Below are 13,474 nucleotides of genomic sequence, written 5' to 3'. Positions count from 1 at the left end.
ATACGGGTGGCGTTGGAACCTCACGAGGGTGCGTGGAGGCGATAATGAAGTTGAGCGGGGTGGTTCGAGATACTATTGCCTCGTGACGAGCATACAGTGAGTCCTTGAATAATTGTAACGCAAACTACCTTACCTCGTCGCTATAAACAAGTCGGTACAATAAACGCGTTCGTCGTAATTGAACAGCTCTACAGAAGGCCGCAAGTCTTCGGAAGATCATAGATGTCCTCTCCACCGAGGAAGTACAGCAACGGCGATTGCCCTCTCGTACCTTGTCCCCTCACCCCACCCACAACGGTCAAGGCTACCTCATGCTGCCGCGAGCTCGCCCCGAATGGTGAAGGGCTCGGAGATAGGGCGAGCGTCGAGTGATGTTGAGAGTAGTGAACACTGAAGCCATGACCGATATTATGGTCGGAAGGGGTTGAAGAATGGAAGGAAGCTTATACTTCTTCGGTGAGTGCTACGTCGCTGCTAGGATGTAAGGTTGCAAAAGTGAGAGAGTGCCACTAAGGAGTTGTCGACTCTACACTTGCTTGTATTAGATCTTGTAAGAGAGCTCGAGGGCTACGTTATTCTCACGGTTTAATAAGACAAGTTGTACAAGGCGTCTTTAAGGCGTTGTTGGTTCCCGGCTTGCCTGAGCCTGCTGCCTGGAGACTTTACTAGTGAGATGTCGGCCTCTAGGTAATCGATTGGGAGGCGCTCTCTACACGGAAGTTGTCCGTCACTTCTAGATGCAGCTTCGTTTCTTGAACTCACCTACGAATCTTCAGCTAGCGTGTTAGGCAGCAACACTTTCATGGTAACCACGCAAACGCTACTAGCACCCTGGGGAAGCACCTGGGGGAAGCAACACAGCGAACTACCCGCGGGAACCACCCGCGGGAAGACCCGGGTGGATACCTCTTAGAAGGGTGGCTCCCTAGGGTAGTTCCCCAAGGTGCTTCCCTAGGGTGGTTCCCTAAGGTGCTTCCCCAGGTAGCTCCCCCAGGTGGTTCCCCAAGGTATCTCCCTAATGTATCTAACTCCAGTGCTTCGATACCGCAGAACAAACAACGTCTTTCTAGTGAATACATTAAAATACAGTAAAACATAAGTCTCTCCTCTTCTTCTTGCCTATTTCCTCATCGACTTATAACCAATTCCCCTCCACGAAGAACTTAAGACTTATGTGAAGCTCTACTGGCGTCCAGCACGACTATGTGCAAGCCCATCTCTGAAATCGCTCGGTGCGGAACGCTCTATCTAGGTAAATAATCGACCTCTGCGTCATCACGGGCCCGCTTCCTGGTCCTCTGGTTCTGGTTTGGGGAGTCTTGGACCTAAACCTTGGAAGTGTCCGGAGGTCGCCTGCGACAATATCGAGGTCTTTATCCACGCGCTTGTACTCGGCGTACGCGGTGTTGCGTTCTTCGGGGACCTGGATGGATGTATGGAGGAGTGGCACCTGGGCATGGTGGAGGAGTTGATATAGGCGGCGGTGACCCGGCGGCCATACGGCGGGGAACAGGGAGGTGATCGACCATTAGATTCAGCGGGCCAGATGGAATCGGTAGTGTGGGTGTTGTGGACGAGCGTGTTTGCTTGACGCTCTGCCCAGCCTAATATCTTTTCTAACATGGGTGAGTAGGTGAGGCTGTGGAAAAGCGGTAGAGATCGTATACCCGAGATTTTCCTATATCCACGGCTGTTTCATAATAATCCGATTACACCAAACCTCGCAAAGTTACTCCAAGTATCAAGCCACCGGTTTCCACACCTTCCAGCCTTCCACCTCAGCGCCCGCGCTCTCGAGCATCAACTCCACGTCTATCTCAACCTCCCTGGCTGTCTTGTCGTTGTAGTCGTAAGTAGAGTGTGCACCTTGTAACAAGATGACATTAAACCTAGCGGCTAGAGCACCTCTGCACGTTGAAAGGACGCAGCATTCACTTTGTATTCCAAAGGCTACTATCGTGTCTACACCCTCGTCTTTTAGCTGGGACGCAAGCTGAGGGTTAGACTCGAAAGTGTCACCTAAACGCATTCGTCAAGAGAAAACAAAAACACAATATGAATACTCACGGACATCCTTCTCTACCAGTCGTTCCCATTTATTATCGTCTCGTGGCTTGAACACCAACTCCCACGCCTTACTCCCTTTCACCAGCGGTCCTTTCTCAGCACTTTCCTCATGCTGCACAAATACGATCTCTATATCTGGTTCTCGGCCCTGTTCGCACGCCGTGTCAATGGCTTGACGCGCTCGTTGTAGGATAGTCGTTCCAGCTCCTCGAATGCGCTCCGCATGTGGTATTTCGGTCGCTGCGTTTTGCGCTAATTCGACTTGGATGTCGATTGCGAAGAGGGCTGTTCGTGGCATGATGGGTATAGGGTTTGGGGATGAGGAGGGGGGTTGTGATGTTGTGCATGTTGGGTGCATGGCGTATGAGTCATGGTCAGTATACTGGCGGAGGTAGAGCCGAAGCACACAGAAGAAATTCCGAGGACGTTGAACTTGGTGAGTCCATCCGTCGTCATCTAAAGACATTGCGATGCCAGGTCCTACTTGTAGTGTCTTTGTAAGAGCGGTGCTGGAAGGTTACTTATTGTTACCTAGTTGAGTAACGATATCGTGGACGCCACTTGCAGTAAGTCGAGGGATTTCCATTGTATGGTGATGCCTATATGGCATCTCGAAAGCTTGAGGCTCTCAAGTCCGCTGACTATACACTGACCAGCTTGAATAATTGAATCTGCACTCATACGCGTGATCCGGAAGGTATAAAAGGCAAAGTCGAAACTATCGAGAGTGAGAGCGTTCCAGACTAGGAATAGTGAGTGATGCAGCATGTGCTGGCTATCATGGTTGTGGTAATTACGAGCGAAGAGGAATTAGTTCAAACAGGAGGGGTAGACTGTGCCCCGCCGCAGAGCCAGCACAGCGATACGTGGACATGAAGCGGCTGGTAACAACCTTCGATGAATCGATGAAAGCGTCAACGATATATCGTGAGATTGGTAGCCCTTCTTTGTTTTGACGAGCTTGTGCCACTTGCGATCGGCTTCCTACACCGACCTTTTTACAAAGACGTGAATCAGCGACTCAAAGATTTTCTGGTCGTCGCCATGCGCGCGTGCAACGGTCTGTCTCGTGGTGGGGTACTGGCTATCTTTGAGTAGTCATGTTACATGCTGCAGAATGAGGCTGTACTCGCATGGAGGAAGATCCAGATCCTATCAAAGGCGAGAGTTCTCAAAAAGGCATGCAGGCGGGAACACTACCGGGGCGTCGCCCACTGAAATCCGAAGGCTCCATGCTGGAAGGGTTGGAAAGGATGGGGCGCGAGGCCGTTGGTGTACGTTTGGGGTTAGGCGCTAAAGTGTCGGTGTGTAAACAAACTCCAGCACGCTCTTGACACGTCGACAACGCACGCGCTAGCCATCCCAACCACCTCGCAGCCAACCCCCACCGGGTGCCGCCTCGGCTCACCATGAATTTCAGATGATGGGATCCCTGGCCTCCCATTCTATCTATCTTGCAATTGTTCCATCTCACAAACTTTGAGTTACACATTGCGAAGAATTGTTGGAAGAAAGGTCGATATGGCTACTACCATGCACCACCCGTCTCCCCAGCCGGGCCTTACCTCATTCGCCATCTACGAAGACCCACAGGATCGCGAACCCTTGTCGCCTTCGGACTTGTTCGACGGCAGTGACTCGTACCACTCCGAACGCTCGTTCCCCATGGCCCACGACGTTGTACATAGCATTGAGCTGGCACAGCAACAGGAGCCCGACGACGAGCCCCAGCCCTACCGCAGCTCCTACACCTCGCGCCCGGGGTCCCAGCAGCGCATGTCCTCGCATTACAGCTTCGTCTCGGCTATTCCCTCCGAGTCGTCGATAGCTTCGAAACCCATCCTGCCCGCTAACGAGGCCGGTGCACGAGCACGCAAAGAACGTCCGCGCTTCCGGAATACTGAGTCTGTCCGCGCCATGCAGATGTCGTCGCCGCCGCCCACACTCGCACACCAGACCTCCCAAGAGCGACTCAAAGGGTCCTTCAAGCTGGCTACACCTAGCAGGAGCAGCAGATCAGAGCACGACATGTCGAGACAGTCTACCGGCTCACGGAGAAGGAGCATACGGGAGCCTCATAGTCCGAGACCGACCCCGACACCGCAGCAGGCGCCGCTGGTCCTGTTGCATGTTACCATTCTGCCCATGCAGGTACCGTACTCGCACGACATCATGGCCAGGATCATGCCTGATTGGCTGGTGGAGAACTACAAGCTGCTGGAGGAGAAGCTGCAGGACATCATCCTGATGCGACGCGGGCTTCTCATCCCGCACCCCAGGGACGAGTACGACCTGCTCGAGGAACGCATACTGGAAAGCTTGGAGCTCAGAACACCCCGCCTGCTCCCGTGCGGCCACTTTGTCCCACCCGAGGACGAGGACGAGCGGGACGACGAGGACGATGTCGCGAGCGTCGGCGACGAGAACACCGGACGGGGCAGTCGCATGAGTGGAGGCACACTGACGGAAGGAAGCAACACCTCCCACAACGGCGACCACAGCATGTGCATAGACTGCCACCGCGAACTCAAGAAGCCCGGCAAAGGCATCGGTGCCGGCACACGGAAATGGGACATCAAGATCTACGCTGCCAACGGTCTGATGCGCGCCGCCGCCTGGCAAGCCTGCTGGAACGACATGGAAAGATGCGACGTCGAGATCCACCCCTGGATCCCCGAAGAAGTCCGCAAGACGCTCGAGCGCCGCGCCCAGGAAGAGCAAGAAGCCGACAAGCGCAAGGCACAATACACCGTCGAACTGCAACGCCAAATCCAAGAAGCCGCCGCCAAGACCAAGATCCTAGAAGAGGAAGCCAACGAGGCGAAGCGCAAGGAGGAAGCCGAACTACAAAAGAGCTTCGAAGAGGCCGCCGCCGCTCTACAAAGAAGCATCGAAGAGAAAGCAGCCGAGAGGAAGAAGTTCGAAGAGGACCTCCAGCTCAAGCTCAACGAAGCGAAGGAGGCTGTTCGTCTTGAACTCGAAGCCAAAGCCCTTGCTGAATCCGACGCCGTCGCCCAGCGTCTCCGTGCGCTGGAAACTGCTATCAAGGAACAGGAGAGCGCTGAAGTTGCCACACGTCTCTCGGCAGCTCAAATACCGCTCACCACGCTGCTGAAGAACTACATCATCCTTCTCCTCAGCGACAAGCGCAACTCTATTATCTTGTTACTGGCTGTTGCGGTTGCGTACATGGCGATGAACATGCGTGCTGCTCAGCAAGCACCCGCGTCGGCACAGATGCTAGAGCTCCCCACCGAGGTTGCGGCGCCCATGATGAATGCCGTCACGGCTACTATGACTGCGACGAGTTACTCTACATTTACGGTTACGGAGTTTGCCACTGCTACTGCTGTCCCGGTTCTTGGGATTGCGGACCCGGAGATCGAGTCTGTGGCTGAGGAAGTGAAGGCTGAGGTTGAGGTTGAGGTTGAGGTTGAGGTTGAGGTTGTTGTCGAGGAGAAGGCGGAAGAAGAGATATCTACCAGCCCCGCTGTAGATCTTGACATCTTCGACGTCGTTGTGGAACAGTCTACTCCCCTCGCTGCTGCTGAGGTTGAGGTGAAGACGGATGTCGTTGCTTCCAACCAGACACCCGCTGAAGCCTCGTTCTGCGCTTCAGAAGTCGAAACCGTCTTCCCTGCGCCCCTTGCGTACTGCGCGGCTTCTGCTTAGACGCTCTCCCGCCTTCCTCCTCCTCCTCCTCCTCCATCGCCTTCTCCCCACCCGCATATTCCCTCCTCTTTTCTTTGTTATATTTCTCCTTTTCTCTTTTCTATGAAGCTTATAACGCATACCCCTCACGGCCTCTAGCATCTACCTATCTATATGCATATACATGTGCATTTGCGTTTGCATTCGCATACATACACCACACGATATACTATACCATGTCTTTTCATGTTTCATGTTCATGACGTAATGTAGCGGTTTCGATTGAAGATATCCCCTTTTCTTGAGCTTTTTTTTTCTCTTTATGGGTGTGGTTTGGTTGGGTTGGTCGACGACTTGGATGGTGTGGCTGTGGATGGGGACATTGATACGGATGTGGGGAGTATATACCAATATGAAGAATGAAGATATGATATTATCATGTTACGTGTGCGGCCTGGTCTCAGTGTGTGTGCGTTGCTGCGAGAGACCGGATTGGGAGTGTAAATGTGGGAGGCAGTAGGCATATCAGTATAGTCTGGAGATATTCGACGTAGTTTCCAAGTTCATTCGACACGGGAAAGAGCATAGTAGTCCGATAGACTGGTCTTTGTGATTATCAGCTTTGTGTCCAATAGAGCTCTGCAAGTATCATCATGCACAAGCACCCATCTTTCAGACTTCTTAATCCACAACGAACCCCATCCACCCCTGCTCCCACTCCCTCTCCTACCTACTCCTCAGGCTGAATACCCTTCTTCTTCAACTCCTCCCTCTTCCTCCCCGCCCTCCCCTTCGCATCCTCAACCCACGCCTCATAAGCCCCCTCGCCCTCATTTAACTTCGCCCTCGTCACGGCTTTCAACAACTCCCCCACAAACCCCACAAAGTTATGCCTCCTCAAACTATTCTCATACAGCCACCTCGCGCGCTTATCCTCCTGCTCTTCCAGCTCGTCCTCGTCGCCTATCTCCCTGGCCCGGATGCGCAGGTCGCGACAGCAGGCCATGAGGTTGAACCGGATTTCCGAGGCGGGGTAGCGCGCGATGCGGCGTTGGAGGACGGGGATGATTTTGGCGGGGAAGTCGGTGGGGGTGCAGGGGCCGTGGAGGATGGGCGCGGGTTGGAGGCCGTCGAGTTCGTAGAGGCGGTTGTTTATGGATGTGTAGCTGCGGGTGTGTGGGTTAGTGGGTGAGCTGTTGGGGAGTGGTGGGGTTATAGACAAGGAAGGGAGGAAGGGGACTAACGCGATAAAGTGAAAGACATCGTCGTCTTCAGTAGCCGTCCTTTGCGTCTCGTCGACGAACGGCGAAGACCGCGCGAAAGAGTTGTGAGTTTCGCGAATGAGATCCGAGTTTGACAGTGTTTCTCCTCGTAGCTATGCCTCTTTATCAGCCCCTCATATCCAAAGCATCCAGTCAGTCCCTGCCTTCACATACCTCTGGCGGAAAGTCTCCAGCAAATTCCTTGAACTCCTTCAGTTCCTTGCCGATATCCACCTCCTCTTCCCTATTCAGCAGCAGCGAAACAATCGCCTGTGTACCACACGCATTCTGTATCGTTTGCGCAGGGAAGAAGAGCTTATTCGCCGCCTCGTAGTCGTACGACCCGTCTTTCGGTACGTCGCTGGGTTTCTCGCCGGTCGGGTACTTGAAGAGGAAGATTACGCCGTACAGTGTACCGAGGGCTTGTAAGTCTGAGGGTTCGAGTGTGGTGAGTTCTTCGAACTCTACGCCTTTGACACCGAGCTTCTCGATGAGGTATGTGAAGACACCCTGTGGTGATTAGTATGCGGTTCCCGAGAAAGATAAGGGTATACTTACGGCATCAGACTCTATGGTGTTCCAGCCTCCCGACATAGTTGCGTGAAGGTAGAGCGGTGAGGTGCGCGAGTGTGTTGTCGATGTGTTTGGACCTACGCCATCGACAGGCGCCGCCGGAATAACTCCTCGGCCCGCTCTTCGGAACGTTCCGATGCCCCACTATGTATTGGAAGTGAACAAGGTCGTCCCATGTGCTGACCCCTCTACCCGGTATCGCTCGTGTTCGTGGAATCATCTTCTCGTGTCACAGAACAAAGGCTTGGCGAAGTTGTATAGATGCGGCCACAGCATGGAATCGATGCATCAGCCCTGCAATGACGTATACCTAGGTACTGTTCCAAAGTTTCACTTCATTCGAACCGTGTCTAAGGCCACCTAGGTATGGCTAGCGCAAGGCCGACAGGGCTCCTTACTCAGTACTTCAAGCTATCTCAGATCCCCTTACAAAATCCCTCTTGTCAAGTCTGTATACAGGTAGATCTGCTGTGTACTGGCAGCTAGATCGGGACCACACTTCTTAGCCTGCTTCACGATAAGCTCATACTGTCAAGTTCTTTCTCCTTTCAAGACTAGAGCTCCATTCCATTCACTTCGGTCATGACTTTCCCTTTCGTCCTATTGGCAGCTATGTCTACTAGTATGCATCGTGAGTGGGACTGTGCTGAACCCTGGTCGGCTTCCCGAGCACGCAATGGAGTTGCAACTTCGCGCGATGGGCGTGGGTAGCGACTACCCGGATACGTCAGAGTGTAAACGAATCCGAAGGTATATCAACACTGTGAATTTTACAGAACTCAACTCTCACCCACAACCATGATTTCAAGTCGAATTCTACTGTTTCTTTCCTTCGGTGTAGCCGCTGTTACAGGGCGCTCTTCCAAACCCAACTTCATCTTCATCATTACCGACGATCAAGACTTACATCTAAACTCGCTCGACTACCAACCTGCTGTGCAGAAGCATTTCGCCCAGGAAGGTACTTGGTTCAAGAAGCATTTTTGTACCGTAGCACTATGTTGCCCGTCACGAGTGTCGCTCTTGACGGGGAAAGCTGCCCACAACACGAATGTCACAGACGTCTCAGCTCCTTACGGTACTTCAGACTCAAAGGGATAAGCTAGAATTTGTACTGACTAATAGCAGGCGGGTATCCTAGATTCATTGAAGAAGGTTTCAATGATGCGTATCTTCCCGTGTGGCTTCAGGAGGCGGGCTACAACACTTATTACACTGGAAAGCTGATGAATGGACACTCCATCTCTACATACGATGCACCACGAGCCAATGGCTGGAACAGTTCCGATTGTAAACATCCCAATCCCACTACAGCAACGCTGTCTACCCACTGACATCTACAGTTCTGATTGATCCCGGAACATACGTCTTCTACAACTCCACCATGACGCGCAACCACGACGTCTACAGAAACTCACCAGGAGAGTACTCAACCGACCTAGTAGCCAACGCCGCAGTCTCCTTCCTAGACGAAGCCATCGCAGCACCAGACCGGCCATTCTTCATCGGCGTCGCACCCATAGCCCCCCACTCAGAAACAATCACCAATCCCCGCCCTACAAAGTTCAACCTACCCGTCCCCGCAAAACGCCACGAGCATCTCTTCCCCGACGTAAAAGTACCCCGAACACCAAACTTCAACCCCTCAAAAGTAAGTAGTCGCACCTCTTCTACCGCAGTCCCCATCTCACACTAGTACCCCATCAGCCAGGAACAGCATCCTACTTCTCCACGCTCCGCCCGCTCAACGCCTCAGAAATCGCGTACAACGACGCCTGGTACCGCGCACGCCTGCAAACCCTCCAATCCGTCGACGACCTCATCGAGTCCATCATGAACCGTTTGAGCGAAACCCCCGAGGTGCTAGAAAACACGTACCTAATCTACACAACCGACAACGGCTTCCACATCAGCCAACACCGGCTCCCGCCCGGTAAATCCTGCGGCATAGAAGAAGATATCAACATCCCTTTCTTCATCCGCGGCCCGGGCGTCTCCAAAGGCGCTGTGATGGAGATTCCTAGTAGTCATACGGATATCGTGCCTACGTTGTTTCATCTCGCTGGTATACCAGCCCGGGAGGACTTTGACGGGGAGGTTATTCCTGTTACGGGGGCGATGCAGGAAAAGGGTGGGAAGAGTGAACATGTTAATGTTGAGTTTTGGGGGGAGTATCTTGTGGAGGGGAATACGTTTTATGGGCGGGATGTGTGGGCGGAGAATACGTATAAGACGGTGAGGGTGGTGGGGGAGGAGTATGATTTGAGTTATACGGTTTGGTGTACGAATGAGCGGGAGCTTTATGATATGAAGGTTGGTCTCCTTTTTCTTTGCTCTGTCTCCCTCTCTTTGCCTCACAGGCTTGGAGGAATGGGTACTGACAAACCCAACCAGACCGACCCATACCAACTCACCAACCTCCTCTCTACCCCCAACGCCACCACCACCATAACCTCCTACCCCATCCTCCCCCTCACCGCCCGCCTCGACGCCCTCCTCCTCACGCTCAAGCGCTGCAAAGGCCGTGTGTGCACGCGACCATGGGAGAAATTGCATCCCGAGGGTAATGTACGCAATCTGAAAGATGCCATGCATGAAAGGTACGATGTGTTTTACCTCGAGAAGCAGAAGAAGGTTAGCTTTGATGAGTGTGCGTTGGGTCAGATATTGGAAGTTGAGGGGCCGCTGGAGCCGGTGAGTTGGAGGGAGGAGTGGGATGAGTGGAGTTGGGGGACGTGAGAGAGGGGGATATTGGAGGGATGGGGTAGGTTGGATGATGTGGGAGGTTTGGGAAGGGAAGAGAGTGAGTGTCGAGGAAAGGATTTATGGACTTTCGCTGAGCACGAAGACCCAAACATCGAAAGGAAAGAAACCCGTCGCTCGCCCAAATCCAATCTCGATGGGACATGCCTCCCTTCTTCGAAGAATCCAGTTTCCAACACATCCGATGACATAACCACTCGTACATCCATCCATTCATCCACAGCACAAGCCGCACAAACCACACCCACGCCCACACACATATCCACCCCAAGCGCCCGGTACCGCCGACAAACATATCCAGCTGAAACCCCCCTCTCCCCCACCTTCACCAGCATGTAACATCACCGCGATCTGAAACACATGCACCGGTATCAGGCCACCCAATATTCATGGAGAAATCCATAGTCTGTGTGTATCACGCATGCCGAACGCCCATGCTGAACAGACCATGCATTCACGACTCGCCGAAAAGCGAAAAGCGAAGGGCAAGTGACTGACTCAGCATACCGGTCGTCGATCACGTGTGGGGTCACTTAATCTATTGAAAGAACCTTGGAATAGCGGACAAGGCTCATCGGCCTGATTACCTGCCAGATGAGTGATATTACGGCCGAGGCCGAATGTTTCAGGTTACGGAGGTATTGCTCACCAACGCAAAACATTGGGTTATGTATCAGGTTACGATATCGTTTAGTTATGGCATACATGGTTTGGTTGGACGCGAGGTATTGGTATTGGCATTGCCTTTAGGCTTATTGGGGTGAATGATAGTTGTAGTGTATGTGTATGTTTAGGTAAGGTTCAGGCGGGTGGGCTTGCATAGGCGGGCTTTGTAGTGGACGATATATTGGCAATATGGAGGATTGGAGGGGTGAGTATGATATTGTGGTGGTGTGTGTCTGGGATGTGAGATCGACGATACACAGTAGATATGCGTGAATATCAAAAATTTGATCTTGCAATTGGTAGTCGTGCATGTTCGGCCGGTGGATCAAAACCCCCCCAAAGCGTTCGGAGGAATTGACAGGTCACATCACAGTGCACGCAATGGCCCGTGAGGGCGGAGAAGAGGAAGTGTCTGTGTGATTTCTCTGTGTCGCCTGCCACACTTGCCGGTAGAAATCGCTTCCGCGCCAATGGTAGCTCAGGGTGCGACGCTTTTTATAGCTCTGGGCCGACGGGTGGAGAGGGATGCTTTGCATGGTCGTGCAGGTGCAAAGTGTGGCTTGCAGATGGCTGGGGAATGTGTATTGCGCGCCGCGCTGAAAACTCGACATTTTGTGTTAAAACTTGCATTTGGTAGCCGGCTTGGCTGCGATGTCTTGTTGTCGTGTGACTGACGGTGTGGTGTCGCGACATGAAGCCTCTCCAGACGTCATAAAATGTATGTGTAGTAACGTTCGGATGTTTTTTTTGTGGTTGCTGAATCGCTGAGTCGATTAGTAGTGCGCTGGCTTAGTGTACGCTGGAGCTATGCTGAGGCTACGCTGCAAAGGCGAGTAGGCCATCGGAAAAGACCGGTGCGACGATGGACGAAAGATGCGAGTGGAGAGGTGTCTTGTAACCCTAGTCGCAGAACCCCAGAGAAAACATGGCTGCATGGGTAGCCCTAGATGCATGGTCGGCTGCAAACTCCCAGGGTAAAAGGACCTTAATCCTAAGAATAGCCACCACGGGTCTATGACAACCAAACACCAGCTCGACGTAGGCGTGTGGCTGAAGGAAGACTAGCCTGCGAATACACATGTTGTCGCATGAACCTGCTTTGGCGCATTCCGCTATGTCATCTAGTAGAGTTTTAGCCTCGGTGGTTGCAAGAGGTAGCTGGTAGGTAGGCGACGGGTGCCGCCGCGATGCCACTGGTTCCTGGTTTAGAACTCGTATCTCGTGGCAGCTACTTGTGCTCCACCACGCGACGGTCGCGACGGTATCGCGCGTATAGACAACGTCATAGGTACAGCCCTATGGGATGTCGGCGACGAAATCGCAGCTGCTGTGACGATATCTCGATATGTGGATGCAGGCTGTTGTGTCAGGCGCCCACCAGCAGGGTCGCGTAATTACTCAGTTACTGTATAGGCCCCGCCAGCAAGCATTCTCCGCTGCATGAGATATTGCCAGGCGGGGAGGTTCCCAGGTTGTTTACCCAGTGATGCAATGGCGTTTCGCGATGCCACAGGCGAAGTCACCCACTCGTAGCACTCGTCGGAGCGGAAGTCACGCTTAATCATCGCGCGGCGCCCTTCCGTCGATAGCGGAGACAGGAATAGAGCGAGGTCCGCCGCCACTGCTCGGCGCAACTGGATGCGAAGGAGCGGTATGAGGATAGCGGCGTGAGGATGGGCCAGCGTAGTATCGATGGAAAATCAGCGCGATGAACGTGTAGACCCTTTTTGCGTGCGGTCTGGTGACAGGTGACGCACGGAGGGCTATTTTTGACCGCGAGATATTGAGGGCCCCGGCTTCCGCAGTGTTTAGCGATCGCTGGTGGCATCGCATCAGCAACGTCAGTCTGATTCGACCGACGTCGCTGGCAGAGTCCAGCTTCGCATTTCGCGTTGATGAGATGTCGGGCATCCATGTCGCCCGTGGTCGCCCGTCACGCCCGTCACGCGTGGGCGCTGCCACCTCACTCAGGGCTCTGGAGCTGTCTGAAAAATTAGCAGCGCGCGCGCCCCGAAGCTGACCCGGCGAGCAAGCATGGCGGCCTCCTTCACCCACTATTCCGCAGGCGGCTTCCAACTACCCGTTACAGCATGGCCAGCGAGCTATCCAGGTGCTACTGGTCGATCGTTCTCCACGCACGGCCCGCGCAGCTGTTGGCGTTTCCTCGGTCGTCGGACCTGAATGGCCGTTTTTCACGCCTCTTGCGCTCTGAGCCCGAGCCCCAGCTGGAGCGGCTCATGCACCTGCACGCTCAAACGTCTCCGTCCCAAGCGGATTGACAGGGGCTTTGACCAGAGGGCCACCAAAGGCTGCTTTCTGCGACATGGCCGTCGGCGAACTAGCACCTTCACACTGCACCCTAGCCCTGGGCTCAACCCTCGCCCGACAGGGGCCGCTTCATTCATCCAAACACGTCCTGAGTCTTTGAGCGACGCCGTGCTGCATGTCTGAAAGCGCCCTGCCGACTGCGAGGGTTCATGGCTCGCTGGAAC

At 53.7% G+C, this 13,474-nt stretch overlaps 4 protein-coding genes across 4 annotated transcripts; 2 read left to right on the top strand and 2 right to left on the bottom strand.

Moving 5' to 3' along the window:
* Positions 1 to 1,741: 1,741 nt before the first annotated feature.
* J4E79_007632 (uncharacterized protein) lies at positions 1,742 to 2,365 on the bottom strand (the record flags this gene model as incomplete). Its single annotated transcript, XM_049356496.1, has 2 exons — positions 1,742 to 1,896; positions 2,068 to 2,365. 2 exons carry the CDS (start codon positions 2,363 to 2,365, stop codon positions 1,742 to 1,744), a joined length of 453 nt encoding a protein of 150 aa, XP_049208843.1.
* A 1,223-nt stretch (positions 2,366 to 3,588) lies between these two features.
* On the top strand, positions 3,589 to 5,739 carry J4E79_007631 (uncharacterized protein; the record flags this gene model as incomplete). The annotated part of the gene is made up of 1 exon (XM_049356495.1): positions 3,589 to 5,739. One exon carries the CDS (start codon positions 3,589 to 3,591, stop codon positions 5,737 to 5,739), a length of 2,151 nt encoding a protein of 716 aa, XP_049208842.1.
* Positions 5,740 to 6,448: 709 nt separating this feature from the next.
* On the bottom strand, positions 6,449 to 7,574 carry J4E79_007630 (uncharacterized protein; the record flags this gene model as incomplete). The annotated part of the gene is made up of 4 exons (XM_049356494.1): positions 6,449 to 6,884; positions 6,963 to 7,093; positions 7,155 to 7,490; positions 7,539 to 7,574. 4 exons carry the CDS (start codon positions 7,572 to 7,574, stop codon positions 6,449 to 6,451), a joined length of 939 nt encoding a protein of 312 aa, XP_049208841.1.
* A 777-nt stretch (positions 7,575 to 8,351) lies between these two features.
* J4E79_007629 (uncharacterized protein) lies at positions 8,352 to 10,292 on the top strand (the record flags this gene model as incomplete). Its single annotated transcript, XM_049356493.1, has 5 exons — positions 8,352 to 8,514; positions 8,682 to 8,843; positions 8,897 to 9,204; positions 9,261 to 9,808; positions 9,914 to 10,292. The coding sequence occupies 5 exons, from the start codon at positions 8,352 to 8,354 to the stop codon at positions 10,290 to 10,292; spliced, it is 1,560 nt and encodes a 519-aa protein (XP_049208840.1).
* Positions 10,293 to 13,474: the final 3,182 nt, after the last annotated feature.

This window comes from Alternaria viburni (genome assembly GCF_023758015.1).
Source record: "Alternaria viburni strain BMP 2772 chromosome Unknown scaffold_17, whole genome shotgun sequence".
Lineage (NCBI taxonomy): Eukaryota > Fungi > Ascomycota > Dothideomycetes > Pleosporales > Pleosporaceae > Alternaria > Alternaria viburni.
This window is presented reverse-complemented; position numbering and strand designations above follow the sequence as displayed.